The sequence below is a fragment of the Mauremys reevesii genome, linkage group 1 (assembly GCF_016161935.1).
Source record: "Mauremys reevesii isolate NIE-2019 linkage group 1, ASM1616193v1, whole genome shotgun sequence".
NCBI classification, from domain to species: domain Eukaryota; kingdom Metazoa; phylum Chordata; order Testudines; family Geoemydidae; genus Mauremys; species Mauremys reevesii.
Genome location: NC_052623.1, coordinates 122,172,407 through 122,199,094, shown reverse-complemented (window position 1 = coordinate 122,199,094; position 26,688 = coordinate 122,172,407). Strand labels below are relative to the sequence as shown.

At 43.0% G+C, this 26,688-nt stretch overlaps 1 protein-coding gene across 2 annotated transcripts in view; it reads right to left on the bottom strand.

Moving 5' to 3' along the window:
• Nucleotides 1–23,976: 23,976 nt before the first annotated feature.
• The window catches only part of LOC120387441 (lysozyme g-like), a 34,510-nt gene continuing 31,798 nt past the window's right edge, over nucleotides 23,977–26,688 (bottom strand). For both annotated transcript variants that reach the window (XM_039508197.1, XM_039508209.1), the window contains 2 exons: nucleotides 25,207–25,345; nucleotides 23,977–24,293 (listed from right to left, as the gene is read on the bottom strand). In XM_039508197.1, coding sequence (XP_039364131.1) covers nucleotides 24,160–24,293; nucleotides 25,207–25,345 — 273 coding nt within the window. In that variant the 3' untranslated portion in view covers nucleotides 23,977–24,159. The remainder of the gene's footprint in view (nucleotides 24,294–25,206; nucleotides 25,346–26,688) is intronic.

Sequence of the window (26,688 nt, the reverse complement as noted above, 5' to 3'; positions counted from 1 at the left end):
TTTTATAAATATCTCCAGTTTTGCCATTACCTCCACGCCAAAGCCAGCCAAGAAAACATACAGCAACCCACGTACAGAGAAATCCATACCCAAGATTGAAAATTAGCTTAAAAGACACAGAAAAGCAGGAAGGTCTCAAAGACAAATTGCAATCCTCTGTGCAGCTCTGAAAGGAAAAAAAATAGTGTGGATGTGACTAAAAAGAAAAATTCTATTCAGAATTTCAGAGTACCGTCGAAAATGACTCCTGAGCACACAGATGCTGGCCTCCTTGCTCTGGGGGTGCTCAATCCCCGCTCAGCCCCAGACCTTGCCCCCACTCCACCCCTTCCACCAAGCCTCCACCCCTGGCCCACCTCTTCCCGCCCCCGCTCTGTCCTGGGCCCCACCCCCACTCCACCTCTTACCCCAAGTCTCCACCCCACCCTACCTGTTCCTGCCCAGTTCTGCTCCCTCCCACAAGTGCGCCCTGTCCCCGCTCCCATCACACCCCAATAGCTCCTTCCCTCAGGGAGTCCCCAGGGAAGCCAGATCAGCATTGTATGTGCCCCCTCCCTCAGGGAGTCCCCAGGGAAGCCAGATCAGCATTGTATGTGCCCCCTCCCTCAGGGAGTCCCCAGGGAAGGCAGATCAGCATTGTATGTGCCTAACGCTGTTGCAAGCATCGCAAAGCATTTTGGGGAGGGTCAAAAGTGTGTGAATGGGGAATGGAAGATTCCTTTACAGAAATATGAGAGGCCAAGAGAGGAGGGGAAAGAAAGAAAGAAAGAAGCAGAGAACTGGTTAACTTAGCATTTTAGCTAGCTCTGTGTGAAGATAAGACGCTGGCCCAGGCCCAAGGTCATGGGCTTGAGGAGAAATCTACAGACGAAAAATCTACAGCTGCCCAGTCGTGAGAAGAGGAGAACTAAGTGGAGCAGAGCTGCAAAGACAGCAGTGAAAACAGAGCAAATGAGGCGGTGATGGTGAAGGCCAACAGAAGGGAAAACAAATTCTCCAGAGCCGGTGTGTTTTGGGCAGCCGAGAAGGCCACGGCAAGCTGATTCGGACTGGTACAAAGAGCACCGGGCACAGAGGGCTCTGGATGACGACACCCCGAAAGAAACCCAGGACTTAAAAACCATCCTGAGAGCTGAAGCAATTTGGAGAACACAGCGGATTCTTGGATGACCTGGGCCCAGGATAGCACTCCCCATTCAGCCCCCCTCCCCCTTCTTCTGATGTTACACCTAGACTTGGCCAGTCTGGGTCGTGCTTGGTGTGAGTATGAAAATTGGTTAGGGCTTGGGGCATTAACGCTTTCTTCCTTCCTTTGAGTGACATGCGAGCAGCGGCACAGGAGGCAGCAAACAGGGCTGCCAACAGGGGAGTTAGCGTGGGAGTTCCCATTGGAGGAGCAGGTGAGTGTCTTTGCGTCTGTTTGTGTAGTGTTTGTATCTCGCTGTAGAGGCCCGGAGGGGCAGGCTGCTGAAGGGGCAGCTGAGCCAGGATTGGCTGAGCCCTGAGTAGGGGGAGGAGCCAGGCTAGGAGGGGCCTATAAAAGCGGCCGCCCAGCCAGGCAGCGGCACAGCTGCGAGCAGCGGCACAGGAGGCAGCAAACAGGGCTGCCAACAGGGGAGTTAGCGTGGGAGTTCCCATTGGAGGAGCTGGAAGGGGCGGCACCGCGCACCCCAGGCAAGAACACCAAGCGAGGCCAGGACAGGAGCAGCCATGAGCCAAGCAGCAGAGGACACACCGAGGATGAGAGCATGCAGCAGCTGTGGTATGTACCTGGTCCTAGCAGGGGACCCAGAACAGTACTATATATGCATGAAGTGTCGCCTAATAGAGCTGCTGGAGGAAAAGATCCAGGGTTTAGAGCTGCAGGTAGAAACCCTGATAGAGAACAGAAGGGGGTTTGAGAGACTGATGGAGCAATGGCAAGCAGTAACTGAAGGGGAACGCTCAGGGGCACAGGGGGGAGCAGGGGCCGAGGCCACTGAGGGGGGACCACCAGAGGAGGAAGATGGGCGGTGGAAGCATGTGACCATGAGAAGCAGGCCAAGGAAAAGGAGAGCCAGTGAGGGGGAAATCTAGCTAAGGAACAGGTTTGAAGGTTTAGAGAATGAGGACGGGGTACAGCAAGTGGTAGCTGACGGTAGGAGGCCAAAGAAAAAGAGACGAGCGGCCAGTCCCATAGAAAAAGGGGAGGAGTCGATGGAGGTAGCACCATGTTTGGGCCCAGGGAGGATGCAGGACGGCTTAAGGGGAACCACAAGAGATGATAGGAATGGAAGGAGCTTGCAACCAGGGGGAACGGGGGATAGGTTAGAGGTCCGTGCTGTCCCCAGGCGAAGGCAGGCCTACGTGATTGGGGATTCCATACTGCGAAGGTTGGACAGGCCTGTGACCAGGGCCGATCCGGAGAACAGAAGGGTGTGCTGTCTACCGGGTGCTAAAATACGGGATGTGGACCTGAGGTTGAAAAGGATCCTAAGAGGAGCGGGTAAGAACCCTTTGATCATCCTTCATGTGGGAACGAATGACACTGCCAGATTCTCACTAGAAAGGATCAAGGGAGACTATGCCAGGTTGGGTAAGACGCTCAAGGAAATTGAGGCTCAGGTGATCTTCAGTGGGATTCTACCTGTCCCTAGGGAAGGGCACCAAAGGGGTGAGAGGATCGTGACGATTAATAGTTGGCTGAGGGAGTGGTGTTACAAGGAGGGCTTTGGGATGTATGGGCACTGGGAGGCTTTTGGGGACAGACAACTGTTCTCAAGGGATGGGCTCCACCTAAGTAGGGAAGGAAGTAGACTTCTAGGAGGGAGGCTGGCTCATCTGATTAAAAGAGCTTTAAACTAGACACTGGGGGGAGACGGTTGGGAGAGGTCCTGGTGCTCTCCACGCCAAATTTATACATTGGGAGTGAGGACAACAAGATAACAACAGATATAGCCAGAGAGGGGCAGTTACATGTAAAGAAGAGGGGGGGGACGGATACTAGGTCTATAAGACATACTGGAAGTACTGTGTCCCTTCCGAGTTGGGTGAAAAGAGTGAGAGGTGCCCAACAGGAAAAATTAGGATGTTTGTTCACCAATGCGAGAAGCTTAGGTAACAAAATGGAGGAACTGGAGCTCCTGGTCCGGGAATTGAAACCGGATATCGTAGGAATAACCGAAACATGGTGGAACGGTAGCCATGACTGGAGTACAGGTATGGAAGGGTATGTGCTGTTTAGGAAAGACCGATGCAAAGGTAAAGGTGGGGGAGTAGCACTGTATATCAATAATGAGGTGAAATGTAATGAGGTAACTAGCAATGCAATGGATAATACGGAGTCTGTTTGGGCAATGGTCACATTGGGGAAGAAAACTACCAGAGCCTTACCCGGGATAGTGATTGGGGTGTGCTATAGACCGCCGGGATCTAGCTTAGAGACGGATAGAGAGCTCTTTAATGTATTTAAGGAGGTAAACACTAATAGGAACTGCTTGATCATGGGGGACTTTAACTTCCCGGATATAGATTGGGAAACAAATGCTAGTAATAATAATAGGGCTCAGCTTTTCCTAGACGTGATAGCTAATGAATTCCTTCATCAAGTGGTTGCTGAACCGACGAGGGGGGATGCCATTTTAGATTTGATTTTGGTGAGTAACGAGGACCTTGTTGAGGAAATTGTTGTAGGGGACAACCTTGGCTCGAGTGATCATGAGCTAATTCGTTTCCAAATAAATGGGAGGATAATCAATAGTGCATCTGAGACTAGGGTGTACGATTTCAAAAGGGCTAACTTTACTAAATTAAGGCGACTAGTTAGGGAAGTGGACTGGGCTAACATATTTAGGGATCTAGGGGCAGATGACGCCTGGGGTTACTTCAGGTTGAAGTTGCAGGAGTTGTCAGAGGCATGTATCCCGAGAAGGGAAAGCGGCTCGTAGGTAGCAGTTTTAGACCGAGCTGGATGAGCAAGCGTCTTAGAGGGTCATTAAGAAAAACAGAAAGCGTACCAGGAGTGGAAAATGGGAGGGATCAGCAAGGAAACCTACCTTATTGAGGTCAGAGGTGCAGGGAAGCTGTGAGAAAGGCAAAGCGACGAGTGGAGATGGACCTAGCGAAGGATTAAAACCAATAGCAAACGGTTTTTTAGCCATATAAATAGGAAGAAAACCAAGAAAGAAGAAGTGGGACCGCTTAAAACTTTAAACGGAGTGGAGATTAGGGATAATCTTGGCATGGCACAATATCTGAACGAATACTTTGCCTCGGTCTTTAATGAGGCTAATGAAGGGCTAAGGAATAGTGATAGAGGGACCGATGGGAATGAAGATATGGGGGTAGACATTACGGTATCTGAGGTAGAAGCCAAACTAGAACAGCTTAACGGAAGTAAATCGGGGCCCGGATAATCTTCATCCTAGAATATTAAGGAATTGGCGAGGATATTGCTAGCCCGTTAGCGATAATCTTTAATAAATCCCTAAATTCGGGGATTGTACCGACTGACTGGAGATTAGCTAATGTAGTTCCTATATTCAAGAAGGGGAAAAAAGTGACCCGGGGAACTATAGGCCTGTTAGTCTAACATCTGTAGTATGCAAAGTCATGGAAAAAATCTTAAAAGAGAGAGTGGTTCCGGAGCATGAGGCCGATGGCAACTGGGATAGAGTACAGCATGGATTTACGACAGGTAGATCGTGCCAAACCAACCTGATCTCCTTCTTTGAGAAAGTAACAGGTTTTTAGACAAGGGAAATGCGGTGGATCTAATATATCTGGATTTCAGTAAGGCGTTTGATACGGTACCGCATGAAGAATTACTGGTTAAATTGGAAAAGATGGGGATCGAAATGAAAATCCAGAGGTGGATAAGGAGCTGGTTAAAGGGGAGACTGCAGAGGGTAGTATTGAAGGGGGAATTGTCCGGTTGGAGGGGGGTTACCAGTGGAGTTCCTCAAGGCTCGGTTTTGGGTCTGATTTTATTCAATCTATTTATTGCTGACCTGGGAACCAAGAGTAGGAGTGGGCTGATAAAGTTTGCGGATGACACCAAGTTGGGGGGTATTGCCATTTCGGAAGAGGATCGGGATATTCTCCAGGGAGATTTAGATGACCTTGTAAACTGGAGTATTAGTAACAGGATGAGATTCAATAGTGAGAAGTGTAAGGTTATGCATTTAGGGATGACTAACAAGAACTTTAGTTATAAGCTGGGGACGCACCAGTTGGAAGTAACGGAGGAGGAGAAGGACCTCGGAGTCCTGGTTGATCGTAGGATGACTATGAGTAGGCAATGTGATGTGGCCGTTAAAAAAGCTAATGCGGTCTTGGGTTGCATTAGGCGAGGTATTTCTAGTAGGGATAAGGAGGTGCTAGTCCCGTTATATAAGGCGTTGGTGAGACCTCATTTGGAGTATTGTGTGCAGTTTTGGTCTCCCATGTTTAAGAAGGATGAATTCAAACTAGAACGGGTACAAAGAAGGGCCACTAGAATGATCCGAGGAATGGAAGGCCTTTCGTATGAAAGGAGACTTGAGGAGCTCGGTTTGTTTTCCTTAACCAAAAGAAGGATAAGAGGAGATATGATTACACTCTTTAAATATATCAGAGGGATAAATACCAGGGAAGGAGAGGAATTATTTCAGCTCAGTGCTAATGTGGACACGAGGACAAACGGATATAAATTGTCAGTCAGGAAATTCAGGCTCGAAATTAGACGAAGGTTTCTAACCATCAGGGGAGTGCAATACTGGAACAGCCTACCGAGAGAAACAGTGGGGGCGAAGGACCTCCATGACTTTAAGATTAAGCTAGATAAGTTTATGGAGGAGATGGTATGATAGGATAACGGGTTTAGTCAATAGTAAATAGTACAATGGGTCAATGGTATGATATAACCTTTTCCAGAGGGTTTGGCTGGAGAGTCTTGCCCGCATGCTCGGGGTTCAGCTGACCGCCATATTTGGGGTCGGGAAGGAATTTTCCTCCAGGGAAGATTGGCAGTGGCCCTGGAGGTTTTTCGCCTTCCTCCGAAGCATGGGGCAGGGGTCGCTTGCTAAGGAGTGGGTGGATCGGCTTATGTGGCCTGCATCTTGCAGGAGGTCAGACTAGATGATCATAATGGTCCCTTATGATCTTGAATTCTATGATTCTATGATTCTAGCACTCTCCACTGTTATTTTATTATTTTATCAATAAAGCTTTAAAATCTAGACACTGGATGCGTTTCATCATCTCCTCCCCAAACGATCCTGAGGCATCAGCCTGATCGCCTGACGCTCCAGGCAGATTGGTAAAGAAAATCTGTCACACTCCTCATCCTCTCTCCAGCCCCTCCTGCACGCCGTGGAACAGCTGATCGTGGTGTGTAGGAGGTGCTGTAGGGGGAGCTGTCTGCCAGTGGGTGCTAAGCACCCGCTATTTTTTTCCGTGGATGCTCCAGCTTTGGAGCACCCATGGAGTTGGCACCTATGCCTGAGCAGATACTATCCAACCTGCCCATACTACCTCTCCTTCAACATCATAGAGAGAGAGTTGTAATGGAATGTAATCACATGCTTCTTCTACACCACAGTAATGAATATGTGCAATTAGCTCCCTTCACACATGTTCTGGGATCATGCACAGATGCAGACCTTTGGTTACACTCACAGGCTTACAGAAAGCATCCAACATATACTTAAGAAAACCCACTTATGTTCTCAGAGACACTCCCCCTAAATCTACAAATCAGCAAAGAAACATATATATTCAGAATAACAACACTAGTAGCAAGGAAATATGTGGCTCAGAAGAGAAAGCCCTAGTATGAGAAATGCAAGATATTGAACAGATTGCTGTTCAAATCAGACAGTCCAATCACTGGTTTGGGGAACAGTGGACTAAAGCCCAGGTGGTCACTTGGAAAGTATAAGAAACAATAATGACCTTGTTGATGCCCTTTGTACTATTTCAATAGGGATATCAATCTCTTGTTTATTGAATAAGTAACACCTGCACACTTAGTAGTAGTAGTAGGCATCCTTCAATCTCGAGACACTAATCTGAGAGGTAAAGAATTTACCCAATTGGTTTTATGGAAGCTGTGGCTGAAAAGACCCACTCAAGAGAGAGACTCTCTGCCACATCTGTCACATTTAAAGGTGATGTTTCAACCCTTTGGGCTCTGCTTTCTGCGAGCTCTTTTCTTCTCTGCTAAGCTGGACTGCTTCCTCTCGTAACTCCAGAGACTTTTGTTGAGCTCTTGTTTCCAAAGGCTGCAGGCCTGTGTATGATCTTCCCTGTTGTCCACATCCATATCCATATCTTTGAGGTCTCACTTGTACACATCCTTGAAATGTAATTTTGGGCATCCTTTGGGTTGTTTTTCATATACCAATTTGCCATAGAGGATGCCCTTTGGGATGTGCCCATCATTCATTCGGCACATATGCCCAAGCCAGAGAAGGCATCTCTATTTGAGGAGTGTTTGCATGCTGGCCTGCTTGAGCACCTCAGTGTTGGTAACTTGGACCCTCCAGGAGATTCCAAAGATTCGATGAACGCAACACATATGAAAGCTGTTGAGCCTCTTTTCCTGATGAGAGTATAGGGTCCATGTCTCGCTCCCGTACAAAAGCGTGCTGATAACATATGCCCAATACACACAGATCTTTGTGTGTTCACTCAGTTTGTTGTTGTGCCATACCCTCTAGATATTGTTGTGGTGGCTTTTCTGATGCAGATGTTGAGTTCCATTTCAAGTGAGAGATTGACTACCATAGTGGACCCCAGATATGTGAACATGTTCACCACTTCAAGTTCACAGTTGTTGATCTTGATGTAGAGTGCTTCTTCAACTCTTTGGCACATTATGTTAATCTTCTTTAGGCTTATGGTAAGTCCAGATTCTTGGCAGGTTTGAAAAACTATCCATGAAGTTTTGGAGATGGGTTTTTGTATGGGTTGTCAGTGCTGCATCATTAGCGAAGAGGAGGTATTGGATGAGGGCCTCCTGAGTCTTGGTTTTAGATCTTAGTCTTGCAAGATTGAACCTGCACACTTAAAACACAAGTTAAATAAATATATTTTCAAAATGTCTTCATACACTTAAACACTGTTTATTATCCACTCTAGAGGCTGGCTTGATACTTCAGTGCAATTGCATGTGAGCTCTGATATCACATTATAATTCATGCTGGTATGTAAGAATGGAGCAGGTATTGTCCTACCACAGCTTTGGATTCTTAAAATAAAAAATAAAAACAAAGCCAAAAAAGCCTTCATTCTGAATTGCCTCTTTTAGCTGCTCTTCTTTGAGGCATTCAACTGGACATAATTTTACAGTTCACTAATTTTAACTTTTTTTTTCCTATTCGTCTTTAATAAATGGTACAGATTTTAAAGTGTGGTTCTGTCTTGAAAATGACTGTAAAAATACCACCTTATTCAACAGAACTGCTTTCTGTGTATTCAATCACATTCAATCACATTTATTGACTTCAGCAATAAATACGATAATAAATACGAAAATACGTATACGATACGTATTTTCAATCACATTCAATCACATTTATTGACTTCAGCAATAAATACGATAATAAATACGAAAATAAATAATAATAAATACGATAATTCAGTGCTCTTAACTTCTGTTAGCATGCATCATCAATAAAATTGTTTGCTGAATTTTAATCAGTTATTTGTGTGTGACCACTGTCATGCTGGCTAGAGTGGCTCAGGGCTGTGAGTGTCTACCTCATGGTGGATTGTCACAAGCAGGGCTGACACCTCAAACTGGTGGTATGTTCTATAATTATTATTTGTTTTATAATTGGAGATATACCTATCTCCTAGAACTGGAAGGGACCTTGAAAGGTCATTGAATTGAGTCCAGTCCCCTGTCTTCACTAGCAGGACCAAGTACTGATTTTGCCCCAGATCCCTAAATGGCCCCCTTCAGGGTTGAGCTCACAACCCTGGGTTTAGCAGGCCAATGCTCAAACCACTGAGCTATCCCTCCCCCAATCCAGTACCAAATGTGAACTCCCAAAGTACTACAATAATTTTATAATGGAGTCACATTCCGTCCCCTTAGACACTCCAGTCTATCTTGCCACCCAGGCAGACTTGACTGTATGATAAATGGTCACTTATACCAAAATTCACAAATATTTCAGGTTACTCTGAGTCCCAAGAGACCAGGCATTCACCCAGGTCGAGTTGCATCCTAGATCTCACACCAAAGACAATGCTGGTAGTCAATTCTAAAGTAAACTAACTAAAGGTTTAATAGCTAAGAAAAATAAATGAATGATATCGAGAGGTTAAAGCAGGTAAAGTATATGTACAGGTGAATCACAGTCTATAATTCCAAATGGTAGCACAGACATAGTAATCTGCCAGTTTCCCCAAAGTCTCTCAGGGCTACCCAGAATAATTTGGGGATCTCCATCTTCTCATTCACTTATTTTGCCCTGATAGAATCCAAGCAGTCCAGAGATGCAGGAGCTTTTCCATAAAACATGCTTATAGTTTATTCTGACAGAAAACAAGCTGACAGGGTCACCACCCACATTGGCTCTTTCTTTGACTGGTGGAGAGAGAGGAGCACATTTGGCATCTTTGATCTCCGATGGTCACACATAATGACCACTTGCCTTCACTGGTGTAAGAATTAGCACTTTCTGCTAAAGTTCTTCATTTGCATTACACAAGACTTTCTTGTTTGATGGGTTTATTTAGTTACAGGGTTATATACAATGTAAATGTTTGCTATGACATTATAACAGGATACAGGTAAATGAAAACAACGCATGTAAATCCCATTAATTTTCATGAAGTTTAAACACCAAAGACATTCTTATACATTTAACAATCACTTTGATCTATATTAATACACAAGTAAATAATGAAAATGCACAGATATAACTGAAGGCTAATTTGGCTGCAGATCATCTATCATTGATGGTAAGATAGTAAAAGAAAGAGAGTGAGGGAGCTTGATTCAGGCTATGTCTACACTGGCACTTTTGTTGGTAAAACTTTTGTTTCTTAGGGGTGTGAAAAAAAACACAACCCTGGCCAACAAATGTTTCACCAACAACAGTGCCGGTGTGGACAGCTCAGTGTCGGTGGGAGATGCTTCTCTGTCAACATAGCTACCAACGCTCGTTAGGGGTGGTTTAATTTTGATGGCGGGAGAGTTCTCTCCCATCGGCATGGAGCAGCTACCTGGTAGACCTTACAGCAGTGCAGCCGTGCCGCTGTAAGCTCTGGCGTGTAGACATAGCCTCAGAGCTAGGTTCAGTCTCAGGAGCTAGGAACTAGACAAAACATCTGTTTACTTGTAAATTGACAATAGTTGATATAGAAATGGGGACAATAAACATGGAATCACACAGTGGCATTTTTACAGAATGATTTTTCCGAGTAGATCTGCACATTAATTAAGGGAATTGCAATAAGTAGTCTCTCAATGCTCAATGGAATATCGGCTGCTTTATAGAAACACAGCTTAAATAAGAGCCATTTTAGGCTTCTAAAAGTGCAGGAGTGATAGGGGAATATTAAATCTCCTGATCTGAGACAGAGAAACTGAAAAAAAAAATTGAATAAAAGACAAAGGAGAAGAAGAGGGAAACTGAAAGAGTGTCATGTTACTTTTTGTGTTAAAGATGAACAGCAAAGAAGAAAAACAGGTTTGTGCCCAATTTTTGCTACTTTATGATTATAAAGAAGGCTCAACATATTTCTAAAGTTGTGGGGGGTTTTTGTTTTTTTTGGGGAGGGTTTTTTTACATAAGAAATTCAGATCCTGCCTCGCCTGGAAGATTTTATGATAACTGGAGAACTAGTGAAATGGTGACCTGCAAGAGCAGAGAGTGAAAACTGAGCAGCTGAGGCTTGAAATAATTTTTAGACAGATGTTTTAAAACTTTGAGTTTTTATTTTTATTATTCTCTAAAGCACCTATATACCTTCAATGCTTAATGAACATTTTAGATAAGGGAAGTCTTTCTTAAAGATTGAACACTTTTACCTCTCCAATAAAGGTATATCTTAGAGCTCATGATAAGCATCCTTAAGACTTCCTAGAAGTCCTCCAATTAAAGTTGGGGAAGATCAAATGGCAAACGGCATTCCTGATACTTCTAAGGTATAATAATAATGATTAATAATTATATCAGAAGAGAAAAACTTAAGACTGTAAAACAAATTCTTTCAGGCTCTCTTTATATGTCATGAAGAATGGTACGAGCCTAATTTTTTCTTACAAATTCTTCATAGTCACCTTTAAAATGCCTCAAAGCTGCATTCATTTTTTAAAAAGTTGCCCATGGCAGGGTCCCAGGAAACACACTGCCAGATTTGGAATTTAAAATTGCCAGGAAAAATTCAGTGATCCTGCTTTCTTTCCTACCTCTATTTAATTCTGACTTATCTGTAAAGCCATCAGAGGTCCACACCTCTCTGAGTGTTATGTGCTTCTCATCTACTGCTTCCATACTTTCTTCCATTCATCCTTTTATTCCAGTCTTTTTTTTTAATCTATAGAAGAGAGACCTGTGTTGAAGCCCTGACTTGAATATGTCAATCTTAGGGTTTTCATGGGATGTAATGACAATGCATGATCAGCACGAACATGAAAGGTATTGCTATTCTTACGTTATTTACAACAACAACAACAACAATATAATCCTAAATTAACTAACAACACTACAAATAATAACAATCCTATAGGAATAATATAATGGGGCTGTTGTACAATCGTGAACACAAAGCACAAAACATCATACCTAGTACATAAAGTAAACACTCTATAAGCTGTATGAAAGGCATTCCTTCCAGCTTGATATACATTCTAAAACAGGGGAATTTGCCCTTGCAATTCAGAGATTCTTCGAACCTTTGGTAACAATGAAAGCAAATTTTGAAACCAATCAGGTACTATTCTAGTCCAATTAAAATATACCTGAAATCTAAGAGCTACATGTAACATTCTATCTGCAGGCCAGGAAATGATAGGATTGCCTGCAGCAGTGGTAAGATCAATATGTATATCTTGTAAAGTGGTGTCATTAACGCACACACAGCTATCATTAGCTTGAAAAAGTGGGTGTCCGTCAGGGTAGTTCCTTGACCTCCACCCTCTCAACAAATATTGTCATAAACAGTGACAACTTCCCCTAGCTTCAGTTTATAGATACACTGAGCTGTGGTGGTTCTAACGGCCAAAATGTCCATTGACTCTCTATTCTTATCCAAAATGTCAGGTGTCATTCCAGGGGTACTGTCTAGAAATCAGTTGGAGATACCAGGTGGTCTAATTTCCCCAGATGTCTCGGTAAACAATTACAGTCCCACAGGCATCCTCCCCATGGACCCAGCAGGATTCGGTATGTGGAGCCCACACCCACCCTAACCGGTCCATATGCTTGGAAGGAGCACTGTGAATGTCCACACTTCCATCCAGAAAGTGTCCAAGTATGTCTTCATGACCACAGATCAGATGGTACTCCTGACGTCTGTAAGGGCAGTGGGCCAAGTCTAGTCCAGATCCCACTGCAATGCCTTCCCAGCCTCAGTGATATTCAATACCATCTCTGTCAGTAACTTCTGGGTCATAGAACTAAGGGTGGAAATTACATGTAACTCAGCAACTCCAGCCTGTATTGAAGATAGCTGAGCTTCAAAAATAAGACTAGTGGCCTTTTCTAGTTGCCCCAATTTCTTATCATGTTCTTGGCCTGGAAGAATAGTCCAAATGGCTACTACACTATTGGCCAGATGAAATAACCCAGCCCACAGGGATCTGGTCAATTCCCTTTTGTCCAGAGGAAATAACCCAGGCCTTTTTGTTGTGCTAATCTAATGGTAGCCCCTTGTGAGCAATCTGGGTATGTAGAAAACTGGATAAGGGCAATGTCAGGTAAAATCCAATTAGGGAGGGCAATACATACTGAAGGATTTATCCAGAACACAGGGCGCAGCCTGTAGAATAAACCCCAAAATCCAATTAATACCACAGTCCCAAGCATGGGTCCCACAAAGTTCTTCCTGCCAGTATGTAATTCTTTGTTTCTTCACCAGGGTCAGTTCTCAGTGTCCTTTTCAGTCAGGAATTCCTGGACTTTGGCAATGTCAGTGGAGTGAGTGTGTCTTCTTCTTTCCCAAAACAATCGAGGTTTAGCATCCTACAGGGGAGAGGTTTCCAGCACATATCACCCTGTAATAGCTGTGCTCTTTTCTAGAAAAGTCTAAAGGCACAGTTGGTCTGTCAGTGGTCAAGGGAGCTTTTTCCCTGCTGTCCAGAAGTACAGTAGAACTAGAAGAAAGAATAGGCTAATCATCAATAGGAAAATTCTTCTGATGTGGAGGGGTCTTTTTGCAGTGAGAATCCTGGGTCCAAGCAGTCAGTTTGTGGCACTTCACAGCGGTGTCGGTAGTCAGCAGGACTGGGAAAGGGCCTTTCCAGCATGGAGCCAAGGCAGTCTTTCGCTGATGGATCTTTATGTAGACCCAGGCTCCTGGTTCCAACGAGTGGCAAGGTTGCACAGGATCCTTTGGTAGTGCTTCCATCACCTGTGTATAAAAGACTTAACACATTTCATTAGTGCCTGACAATATTTAAGCATTATGTTATCCAGCAAATGAATGTCCATCTGAGCTGGGGTTAGCGGGGGTGCAGTTGGTAGTCAGCATTGGGTGTCCTGTCAAATTTCATGAGGGCTGAGTCCAGTCGTTCGATTGGGAATGGTTCTCATACACCTCAGTGCCAAAAGAAGGGCATCCGGCCACCTTAAGTTCGTTTCAGCACAAATCTGGGCCAGTTTATTCTGTAAAATCCCGTTCTGGCGTTCCACTGTCCCAACTGTGGGTGGTGAGGGCAGTGAGTTGCACATAACTCCTTCACAATCGGTCCAGTAAAAATGAATTCCACGATCACTGTTGATACCCACAGGGATGGCAAAACGTGGCACAAAATCTTTAAGCAAAATGTCACAACAGTCCTGACACCTGCTTTCCTGCAGGGAAAAGCTTTAACCCAATTGGTAAATACATCAACTAAAACAAATACATATCCATAACCACAACATGTAGACATCGAAATAAAATCAATCTGAATATTTACAAAAGGTCCCCAAGGAGGAGAGTGGGCTGGCCGCTGCACACCAATCTCGTGTAACTGCAGCAAACATTTCCCCTTCCCTTGGTAGGCAGCCAAGCGGTGTCCTTGACTGGGGCCAGCGCATGTTAGCCATTCTCTACTTGGCTTTTTTTTTTTTCTTCATTTAACCTACAAAGGAAACTTTTACTCTTCAATTATACACCTTTTTCATACCATGAACACATAAACAGTACTGTTATACAGTACAGAAGTATTATCATTCAATGTATGCCACATATACCCTTTCACTAAAATAACCTTATTACAGAACTTTGGAAGAACAAGCCAGGACAAGCACACCCACTTTGAGAAGTTCACTTAATATAACTTCTAGTCCAATAGCTATCCACCATCCCCAGCCCTCTGGCTAAAGTCTGAGGTAGCCAGAAGGATCCCTCGTACAATATGGGGAGTGGGTTAACTTTTCATGTCCTTGCTTCCAAAGACTGTCAGTATGCAAATTTTAACAACAATTCTCAATTAAAAGATTTGGCCAATGTAGTTTCTTTCCCTTACTGAAGAAAATGTATTAGACTTTAGTATATCACATTTTTCTGATATAACTAAACACTTTGTACTCTAAGTTGAACAAAACAAGTATCTGCATTGCAATGCAACATTTTCGCTTGATGTCAAATCAGACCATCTCATGAAAATATTAAACACAACAATTCTTTGGCAAAACACCACAAAACAGAACATAGAACACACAACATAATTGTGACTGCCAGTAAATCATAGTATGTTGAATGCTGTGTAGCTGGCATTAATGTTCTTTGATTATCTGAAAGACAAAAACAGTTAAATACTTAAAATATACAAATACTCTTGTTGATTCTAGGCAAAACAGAGGAATTACCCCATATTTTCTCATATGTGCTTCTTAGACAGCCCTGGTTCAGCGGCCTCTACCTTATCAGTTAGTTAATTTGCATTAACACAGATGCTCTCCCTAACTTTTTATTTCTTTTAACTCCTGCTGTACTGAAAGAAAACATCACCACTTATAGTGCCTGTAGGGCCTAATACAATGTCATTACATAGCACTGTATACATTCTTCAACTGATTTAACAAAATTGTTCATAGCCAAATGAGTGCAATCTAATAATTTCTTTGCCTGAATTCATTCACAAACATGTCAAAGACACCAAAAAACTGTTCTCTTCAGCTTTTTCACAAAGTTCAAGTGCTGTTCCCCCCAGCAAACACAGAGTCAATTTTTCATTTTCCCTTAAAAATCAATTGCTTTCTCCTTCCAACAGCCACTTTACCAATGCAAATCACCATTCCAAATATCCTTCTGAGTATTTGAAATCCTCATGCTTATATTCACTTACTCCTTCTTTCCACTACACCCTCAAAAGTTTCCAAATCTCTCTGTCTGTTGCCCGCCTGCCTGGGCCCGATCCTTTTTTCCTCACTGAATCGTCCCGTCCATGGACACTAGCTTGCTCCACAACCAGTTCTTAGCTAGGAGGGTGAGCTCCTCAACTAGCCCCACCCTTCTGGTCTTTTCCCCAAAACATTTCTACTCACAAGACTACCTGAGTCCTTCCTAGTAAGGCTTGCCACCTGGGCAAAAATACATGGCCATTCACTTAACACATAATCCAAACCCCTTTGGGGTCTACCCAGAGACCCACCCATTTGTCTGCTGACACTTAAACAGAAAAGAAAATTACACAAAAAACAAAGAAAATTACAGTCTAAGCCAAATTTTTCTACTTCTATTATATTGTCCGCTACGGGGGGGGCGGGACTGTAAAATTTCAGGACAACCTCAGAGCTTCATCGCACACATGGCTTCCACCCTGAGGAATTACGAACGAGAAGTTCAGTTCCGCTCACACACCTAACGCCCAAATGAACAGAGCAGAAAAACATCAGTAACCGGTTAAACAAAACAGAGCCAAAGCTAAATAGTGCACCAAAACCAAATAGTGTTTCCTTATTCTATTAGAGCTCACCTATAATCATGCTATTCTTAACACAAAACACCAACAGTACCAAACAAAGCAAACATAAACTAACAAGGGTAAAACAGATAGATGGTGTAAATTCTGCAATTGCTCACCAAACTGTGACAAATTCCTATTACTAATTTATCCCTCATGTCAGGTGATCAAACTGACAGAGCATATAATCAAATTTTAAAGCTTCATTAAAATAATAAAACAACAATGGAGAGTGTTGGGAATGCTCCCACATCACTCGGGAAAAATATGAATGCCCCAAGCCTTAAGCCACTTTAATACTTACACATATCCAGACTGGCATGTCTGTGTATAATGTTCAGAGAAGGGAAATAGGTGGACGGGAGATTATCCTGTATACAGCTTGTCCAGCATTTCCAACATGCTGCCACTCTTGGGATGGCTGTTCTTTTACACCCTGGAATCTCCTGCGGCGTCTCTTTCAGAGATTCCAGTTCAGGTCAGCTGCCCGTCCGGCTTCAGGGTTGCAAAAACTGTTGGATCTCACTGAACCGTTAAGCTTTGCAAATGCAATCTCAGTTTTGTAACTTATACTGCTTTTTTGGTTTGCCTTTTTTTTTATTTTCCACAACCAGCTGGGGCTGAAGCAGTTTTACTTAGCACTTAGCATAGTTCGCACTAATTCATGACCTTCAAGACAAAACAACTTCTCCCTTATCTCAGGGCTAAGCCAAATTTCAAATTAACCCGTTCCTAGACAAATTGCTCACACTGTAACAGAGGTTTTTCTTTGTGATTAAAGCTCCACTGAGATATATGATCTTATCTAGATTGAAGGTACCTTCTAATGGGCATTTAAATGAATTTTCACGCGTATACAGATTCCAATCATTTAAATACCTGCAGGTTTTAGGACCATAATGTACGTACATGTAATATGCTGGGGTACCCTTAGGGGGTAAGGTGGAATATTTAGACAGTCCCTTACCCATTTTCCACTCACACAGGAGAGACTCACAAGGAAAGGGGAGGGAAGATGGGTTCACACACTCCTAGACCCAGGCAGCTTCCTCGCCGGACTATGCCAGGCTGAGTCAGCCCACCGTGGGTCGGATCTCCTAAAGATCCACTAGTTACTGGGCTAGCCCGGTAACAGCCACTCACACTGGTGTACACACACACACACCAAGGCCTCTTTTCTTCCTTTTTCTTTTTCTTTCTTTTTTTTAACCCTTTTTTAACCTTTTTATCCTTTTTTTTTTTTTTTTTTTTTAAACCATGATGCATCTTTACCTGGTACGGACCAAGACCATGAGGCGGTATGACAACCCCTCTTGAGGCAGTAAAACCCTCAGCACCGGTGCATTCTAATGCATTTACCTATGCATTACCTTATGCATTACCTTATGCATTTCCTTGGCCAACTCAGCAGTTCCCAGTACTGCAATAAACTAACCTTATTGGGGCCTCTCCCCAATACCACTTTGCATCTGATCCTGCTGCACAGTCAATAAGTTCAGATGGCGTGAGCCCAACAGAGAGACAGACGTCCTCACGGAAAGTCCTCCTCCGATACCCCAATAGAGATTTCAAAAGGTCTCATACCTCTCATGTGGCGCCATGGGGTTCAAGGGGAATGATCCGTAGTAGTTGTCTGTGGGTCCGTGGGCGTTGCCATCCCGGACGAGCCCTCAAATTGTCGAAGAAAACTCAGTTCTCACTTTTGTTTGGATGCAGCAAAATCAAATACTTTATTATTTCTCCAGTAATTACCATGGAGGGAGAGAGTGCCATAGGACACAGGGTCCTGGACAGGTCTCTCAACTGGTAAACAATCACAGCAAGCCTTTATACCTTTTACAGACAATTTCTAGCAATAATACAGACAGTAAAAAACAACAAATACATTTTGTTTATGCATAAGCTTTCCTGCTATCTCACTAGAAAAACAAGACTGCAAGACTGCACATTGCAAGGTCGTAATAACTTTCACACAATTCACTCTGTCTTACATTATCTTGCTTCCTCACGTCACCAGGGTCACAGTTAACCTAACTCATGCTAACTAACATTCATTAAGATCTCTTCAAAACCTTATTAATTATTTACTGGCTTCCACATCCCCATCCATTGGCAGCATGGCACCTAATCTGTTTTACTTACATAGGGAAAAATTCTACTGTTGCAGCCACACACGCTTCTCTCTGAAAAGTGATTAATGTGAGGCTTTTATATCTAGGCCAGCCTCCTTGAGTTCTGACAGCGCAATTTCCAAGTGTTCTTTGTGATCAGCCCAGGTGCTGCTGAACACTGCAATGTCATGCATATATGCTCTTGCACAGTTCTGTAAACCATTTAACACCAGGTGACCAGCCTCTGGAAGGTTGCCCCAGCATTAATTAAACTGAACAATAACATTGTGAATTCACAGAGTCCTTTATCAGTGATAAAAGTGCATTTTTTTCTGTGCACCCTCATCCAAAGGAATCTGCCGATAATCTCGAGTTAAATCAAAAGAAATGAGATATTTAGCTTTGCCTAAAATGTCAAGCATATCATCATTTCTAGGCAGAGGATATACATCTGGTACTGTAACAGAACTGAGTTTTCTATACTCAACATAAAACCTTATAGAGTGGTCTTTCTTAGCGACCAAGACCACAGGTGATGCCCAGGACTCTTTAATTACTCCCCGGTCTAACATGCTTTATATTTCTGCACAAATTTGTTCTTGTACCTTGCCAGTGTCCCTGTAAGGTCTGCTGGGAGGTGGCTGTTGACCTTTTGTAATGACCTTATGAGTTAGCAAGTGTGTCTTCCCTGGCTTGTTAGAAAACACCTCTTTGTATTTTTGCATCAATCATAACACCTCTGCCTTTTAAACTGGTGTTAACTCACTGCATAAATCAATGCTTTCCAGAGTTGAGTCACTTTGATATTCAGCCATCAAACCAATGGGGTGATGTACCTCAGTTTTCCCTTCTACACAGCAGGTCATGTTTACCATGGCTTCCCTGCTGTGATAGGTGTTAAGTCTGTTTACCTGAACTAGTTCTGAAACACTATTACCATCAGGTTGTTTAACATGATATGTATCTTCATTTACTACTTCTATGACCTCAAAGCATCCTTCCCAAGTATTTTACATTTTGTTCCTTTTCACAGGGCTTAACACCAATACCAAGTCTCCTATTACAAAAGAGCATTTACAAGTATTTTTGTCATACCACACATTTTGTTTAGATTGACTGTCTTTGAGGTTAGTTTGAACAATACCCATCATGTCTTTAAACTTTTTCTGGAACTTCTGCACATATTCAGTCACTGGCTCTTCCTTTACTTCCCAGGAGTCTCCAATGAGATCTAGAGGTCCCCTCACTTTCCTTCCATATAGGAAAGCAAATGGGGAGAACCCCATTGATTCTTGGGATAGACTCATAGACTTTAAGGTCAGAAGGGACCATTATGATCTTCTAGTCTGACCTCCTGCACAATGCAGGCCACAGAATCTCATCCACCCACTCCTGTAACAACCCCCTGACTTATGTCTGAGCGACTGAAGTCCTTAACTTGTGGTTTAAAGACTTCAGGGTGCAGAGAATCCTCCAGCAAGTGACCCATGCCCCACGCTGCAGAGGAAGGTGAAAACCCCCCAGGGCCTCTGCCAATCCGCCCTGGAGGAAAATTCCTTCCCAACCCCAAATATGGTGATCAGCTAAACCCTGAGCATGTGGGCAAGACTCACCAGCCAGCACCCAGGAAAGAATTCTCTGTAGTAACTCAGATCCCACCCTATCTAGTGTCTAGTGGTTAGGCCTATTTATACGGTTATAGAAAATGTGACTTGATTTTTTTATAGGCTTTTGAGCCCCCACAGTTTTTATCCGCTAAATGCTTTGTTTCCTCTTCAGCATCATCAGTTCTGTAAACCATTTCTAGATCTTTTTATGCTAAACATTTACACAAGGCCACAGACGGATGGGATACCTCCCTGTAAGCAAAGAGCAGGAATGGTAACAATTTGACCTAATTCTAACCCCTTTTATTTGCATACATTCCCAGCATGGATTTTAGGGTCCCATTGAATCTTTCTACCAAGCCTTTGGTTTCTGGGTGGTATGGGGCAGTTTTAAGTTGTTTCATCCCACAAAACTTCCATAGCTCGCTGAATAACTGTGACATGACATTTGATCCATGATACGATAAAATCCTCTTTGGGAAAACCAGTTCTGCTAAAGATAGTGAGAAGGGCTCTTGCTACAGTTTCTGCTTCAATGTTAGACAGAGCTACTGCTTCTGGAAATCTAGTGGCAAAATCCACCACTGCCAAGATATACTTATTACCTCAGTGGGTAGGACATGGCCTAGGGACACAATGTCCATTGATAACCTTAGAAATGTCTCCTGTATTACAGGCAAGGGATGTAAAAGAGCTGTCTGGGTTCCTGTAGGCCTCTTCCTTTTCTGACAATTCACAAGCCCTGCAATAGTCCCATACATCATTCTGTATTCCTGGCCAATAGAAATATTTCTTCTACCTGTAATAAGGTCTCTGTACCCTCAAGTGACCAGCAAAAGGACAGTCATGTGCTAACAATATTAACTGTCAGTGATGCTGGGGGGGCACAATCAATTGCTTATAGGGCTGCCCAGGGCTTTTATTCTTTCCCAAAGGGGCCTCCCTAAGCAATTTCCCATCTTCTTCAAAAAAGCTCTCTCCATTTTCCTTTCCTGGGACCCCCTCTTGGACACACTTCCTTATGCTCTTTAGAGTGGGATCTTCCCTTTGCTCATCTGAAAAATGCTGAGAGATGACAATTGGAAAAGCTTCTTCAGTTACAGGCATCACCTCCCCTGTCCCTGCTCCTGAGGTCGTATTGCCTTTATTCACCGTGCAGGAGTTAGCCTCAGCCCCCCCGCCTCCCACACACCTGAAGACACTATTTCTTTCTGCTGCAGAAGAGTCGAGACCTTCTCTATTTCCCTCAGCGGTTTTGGGGATTTTACCACTCTCTTCTGGGATCCCAGCACAATAGCCCCTTTTGCTGCAAGTTACCAAATTAACAGCCTTAGCCGCTTGAAAAAAATCATTCCCAACAAGCATTTCAGCAGAGATATTGTCCACCACCCCCACAGTCAAATCACTTTCTAAATCTTCTCATTCCACATGCACTTTAACTAACGGCACAGGAATCCTAGATCTTCCTATTAATATAAGCTCTGCCATTTGACCAGGTAACATATCAGTCTCTTGGACAACATTCTGCTTAACCAGAGAAATCTGTGCACTGGAATCTCTCCATCCTATGCACTCCCTATCACTGATCCTGACAACCTTAATATGTTCCCTATCTGGCTCTGCAGGGCCAGTCCCCACAAAACTTGTCATGCAAACTGTAGGTGCTTCTGGGGTTTCTGTGCTAATGACAGCTACATTCACATGGACTGGATGGGGCTTAATTTTTTTCAGCTTAGGGCACAGATTCCTCAGATGCACAGTGGAGTTACTCCGGTAACACCTCTTTGGGCCCTCCTCCTTCACATGAGCTTTGTGGTGGAGATTGCCAGGAGATGAATAATTTTGTAGTAGTGAGTTCTTAGGCATCACACTGCCTGTTTTTCCCCCACAGGTGAAATGGAATTCCCCCTTTATACTGGATTTCTGCCCCTCATTCTGTGTTCATTGGACATCTGGGCTTGCTCAAAGGCATCAGCCAGTGTAGCCATTTCTGCTACAGATTTATCCCACAGGTCTTGAAAAAATGGTAAGCATAAGGATATAGACTGTCACAACACCCTTCATTTGGGCCAAACAAATCTGGGTTACCCCTGTGATCTGGAGTGCTTACAAGGTGAGTCTACTGCAGACTGTTATTTGCAAGAATCTTTACATGAAAGTCAGAGGACACTACTGAAAAAAGGTAAGCCATTTGATCTTTCTGCTCATGGTAAATGCACAGATGAAAATGGCTTGGTGAGTAGGAAAAAAGAAATATGGATATTTTTCAGGTATTTCTTGCAAGACCACTAGGAAACATCATTACACATACTTCTGTGAATCTGAAAATAGACACAAATACTCATGTTTAACTTTAGATGAAAGTTTTGACAATGGAGGCTAGTGGTATGAGAAAATCATGTGTGATTGGACGGATGAAATCTAACAGGCTATATTCTGAGTTTAATAATGATCAGTAAGGTTATCTTTTAGGTTATTTTTGTAACATATGTTCATGAAGCCCAGAATGATCACTTGGGTTTTCAGGAACATGGAATCCTGTGAGTTTTCTAGCATAACAGTGAGATTGAGGAGGGTCTATATGTCAACATGAATTGTTTCTTTTCTATTGGTAGTCTTTCCACTGATGTCAATGGACATTGATTCAGGCCCTTGTGCTCCTAAATTAACTGACCAGATTTTCAAAAGTGCTCCTTATCCATTCACTCCCCTGAACACTGGGAGCTAGTGGATTCTGAATGCACTCCAGAAAAAGTGCTCAACTGCAGATATTGAAATCAAGAGTGTGAGACATGCTGTACTAGATAGAACTAAGGTTTTCTCAAGTAGTTTATCACTCCTTTTCATTTCATGAGACATTAAGGCCTTTGACAGCAGAGAAAAAGCCATATCTCATGTAGCACAATTTGTTTTCATTCAATTCCCTTAGAAGTCTGTTGATCTGCTTTAAATATATTGTTCTCCTTGTGACAGGACCCACAGCTCCTGCCTCTGTTCCAGGCACAAACTGCTCAGAGTCCCTTCTGCTGTCAAACAGCTTGTATAGTTTCTTTACAATGTGAGTTCCCACCACTTTCATACTCTATACAGCTCTGGTCCAACAACCCTGAGACGCCCACCAAACTCCTACAACAAGCAGAAAAGAATTATCTCCTTCCCCCCACCCCACTTCCTTCCTGTGCCTATTTGTAGCCTCTATTGGCTTAATTAGTCTTCCAGCTCTCCTACCTTCACAAATTAGGCAGAGCCCTGTTTAAACAGCTCCATTCTGCTTTGTGTGATTGGAGCTGCCCTGGCCAGAGCGCTGGCTCAGCTGTTCTTGCCTAGCACTCTGTCACAGTCATTATCCAACTTTTGCTAAGGTGCAATTGAAAAGATGCTGATTATTTTTATCTTGCTTCAGTTCCTAGTCTTTGGTGGCCATGAAGATGGGAATGGGCAACAGGGGATGGATCACTTGATAATTACATGTTTTGCTCATTCCTGCTGAAGCACCTGGCATTTGCCACTGTCAAAAGACAGGATACTGGGCTAGATAGACCTTTGGTCTGACCCACTATGGCCAGTCTTATGTTCCCAATGAGATTTTTTAATTCTATTTCCATTTGAATAGTTCCATTTTGCTTGAAATCATTAATCTATGCATTTTTCTGGTTAATGGCAAGGTGGCGTAGCTCAGTGGTTTGAGCATTGGCTTGCTGAGCCTAGGGTTGTGTGAGTTCAATCCTCAAAGGGGCCATTTAGGGATCTGGGGCAAAAATCTGTCTGGGGATTGGTCCTGCTTTCAGTAGTAGGTTGGACTAGATGAGGTCCCTTCCAGCCCTGATATTCTATTACAGTACATGCAGATTAAAACACCCTTATACAACAAATTGATAGATGCTTGTTGTGCTGTACTGAAAAAATAAATTGTCAAACCAAATCACACAGATTGGAAATACAGGCTTCTTCTTTGAAGAGACTACTTTTTATTTCTTAAGACAATGACAGATATTGAAATTTGCAGATGTTTAAAATTTGGAAAGCAGAAGACTAAAAATAGTTAGACAGAGCAGCTTTAATAACTCAGAGAAATAATCAGATGTGGTAGAATATTATTAATATTCCCATCACTATTTCTTTTGGTATGATACAATGTTTAACTACCTGTAGAATTTAAAAATCTGGTGCCTGAGCCTGCAAAGCCTTATTTAAGCAAGTCTTCCCACTGCTGACAATGGGCCTATTTGCATCATTAAGGTTTTGCAGGTTTCAGCTTCTAATCTCCCCCAAATATATAGTATCTCTCCTGAACACCTGAATTATTATTATAAGAGCCACAATGTATCTGAAAAGCAGAGAATTCCCAGATTCAGTATCCGTTTCTCTTATAATACTTGGCTCGTGCAACAACATCATTGGCATAGTCGTTGTGGGTTGTGCCAATATCCATGTTTGGATAGGTCTGGACATTTCCTAGTCCTGCATTATAGGCAGAAATCCCACCTGGAAGGAAACATCAAAATAGCTAATAAGACTTAAAAGAAAAACAAACCACCATTCCAGACAGAGCTGTCTCGTTTTTATCTAGTGTGTTTAAAACAAAAAAATTGGGAGTGAGTGAATTGCCTTATTACAGTGTGCAGACTTAACTACGGGTGTGTGAACAGTTTTAATAAATTCCTGAAATCACCCAAAATCAGATGATTTTTATAGGATTTTACATAAACAAATGACTGTAGCTTGGTGGTGAACCTTCAGTATGCATTTGGCTAACCACATTCAAACAGAAGACTTTAATCTTTGAACTAGGTCTGTTCTTAATAGATTATAAAATCCAATTGCCTTGTTTACTTTTCAATCAGTCCTGAAAATGACTGCAAGGAAGAAAGTTAAAACATGACCTTACACTCCATTCTTCTCCCCTTCTCGGCTCAATATGGTACTGCACAATTTTGCAATCCCCTGACGAACTGTCCAGTTCCCAAAAATGCACCTCCCTCCTACACACCTATAAAAATATAGGGTGCACTTCTGGACTCATTCAAATAAACTGCAAAACTGTCATTGACTTCAAAGGCACCAGGATTTCACTCATGATAAAATAGTAGAGGCCCAAATGTCAATATTAACTAGTATTTTGGGAGGCTTTATAAACATTCCTCAGGTAGCGTTGGAAACCCAGCACACAACATTGTGCTAAAAAATGGGACAAACTGTATGAAACTGACTAATCTAGTTTCACGGTTCAAGCTATGGGAAATCAAAAAGTAGACCTGCACCATCAGTGGTGAAAAATTATATGAGATTCTTTTAAATGCTTACTATTCTAGAGTGTCAGTAAGACAATAAAGTTTTAATAGGATTTTTGTCCTAGAGTTTCCCTCAGCTCCTGGACTGAATGCCGTCTATACTGTACCTTTCAGCTGTTGGTCCTTTGTCCAACCGGGGAACTTTTTCTGGACTCCTTGAATCATACTAACAAGGATGCCGGTCCCCTGAAGAACATGTTCCTCGCTATTCCATGCTCCAACCACTGTATGGTAGCGTCTATCAACCTAGAAGAGCCAGAAAGAACATTACTTCTCGAAAAGATGACGTGTTTTTGTAGTTCTTCCCTCTCAACATTCACTACATGATTTTATTTCTCAAAGTTTGTTTGATAAATTAATCAATTTTTGCTCTTCAATACAGCACTGACTTCTCTGTGCCAACAATTCAACCTCTCAGATTGCTGGAGAGAATTGCACGCAGGGGAAAGAGATTAAACGTTTTATTCAGACTCTCTTCGGTTATAGATGAATTCCAGGTTAATCTCTAAATCCTTAATGAAGCAGCCCAAATCTGCAGAAATTGGCACCATTACACGGTCAGGTCATGCATCATTGGAAGTAATATTTGATAGTTGGGCTCATGGGCCATGGAGCCGAAGGGGTCGCTGAGGCCATGGCCTGACCACTTTTAAGCAAGCACATCGGGGATGGGCAACTGGTGGCCCAGGGGCTTCATCCGGCTGACCAGATCACTGTATTTGAGCAGCCACCACTCAGCTCATGGCAGGTGATCCAGCAGCACCAGGGCCAGGAAGGAGACGGGGCATCGCCTTGCCCACACACATCTGGGTGCATCATGTGATGCTGTGGTGAGAGCCAAAGAGGCAAAGTGGGGCGCTGTGCCTATGCATGTGGGACAGGAACCATGGGACTTGCTCTCTAACCTGCTCTCACTGGATTTTCCATGGTCAAGGGCAGGATGCAACCCCGCTGTGTCACACCCTTGGGGACAGGACCTGACTGCACCTCTGTGTTACACACTCCAGGTGCAGGACCCGACCTTCCCCCCCCCCACTTCATGCACCCCTTCACGCTCAAAGCCCTTCTACTCTATCACTCGTCTTTGTGTAAAGTATAGGATTTTCAGTTCTTTATAGTGTCTTAATAAACTCTGGGGAGGCACACACATTTTTTTTCTTTCAGTTAAGGACACTCCCTCTGAAAATGTTTGAAACCCTTGGCTTAAAAGGATTTAAGAGCAATGTATTATTCCTCCATTATATTTAATCAGCAGAAGAGAGTTGCACACTGTAATAAAATATGTGCTACTTTTGCTGCTTATTCTAAAAATCCGTTTACCTCAGATACTCCAAGCTATGAAGTTATTCAGAAATATCCAGAAGTAGCAGGCTTGCCAAATGGAAACAAAATTGACAAAGAGACTATAGATAAAGAAATAACATAAGAAACAATAGAAGCAATAGAAAGTATGAAAAGTGGTAAGACTCTGGCACCTGAGGGCTCTCTGGCTGAGTTTTACGAAGAATTTAAGGAAGTATTAGTGGAGATTTTAGAGTCAATGTGGATAGTTCTCTGAAAACATCCACTCCATGTGCAGTGGCAGTCAA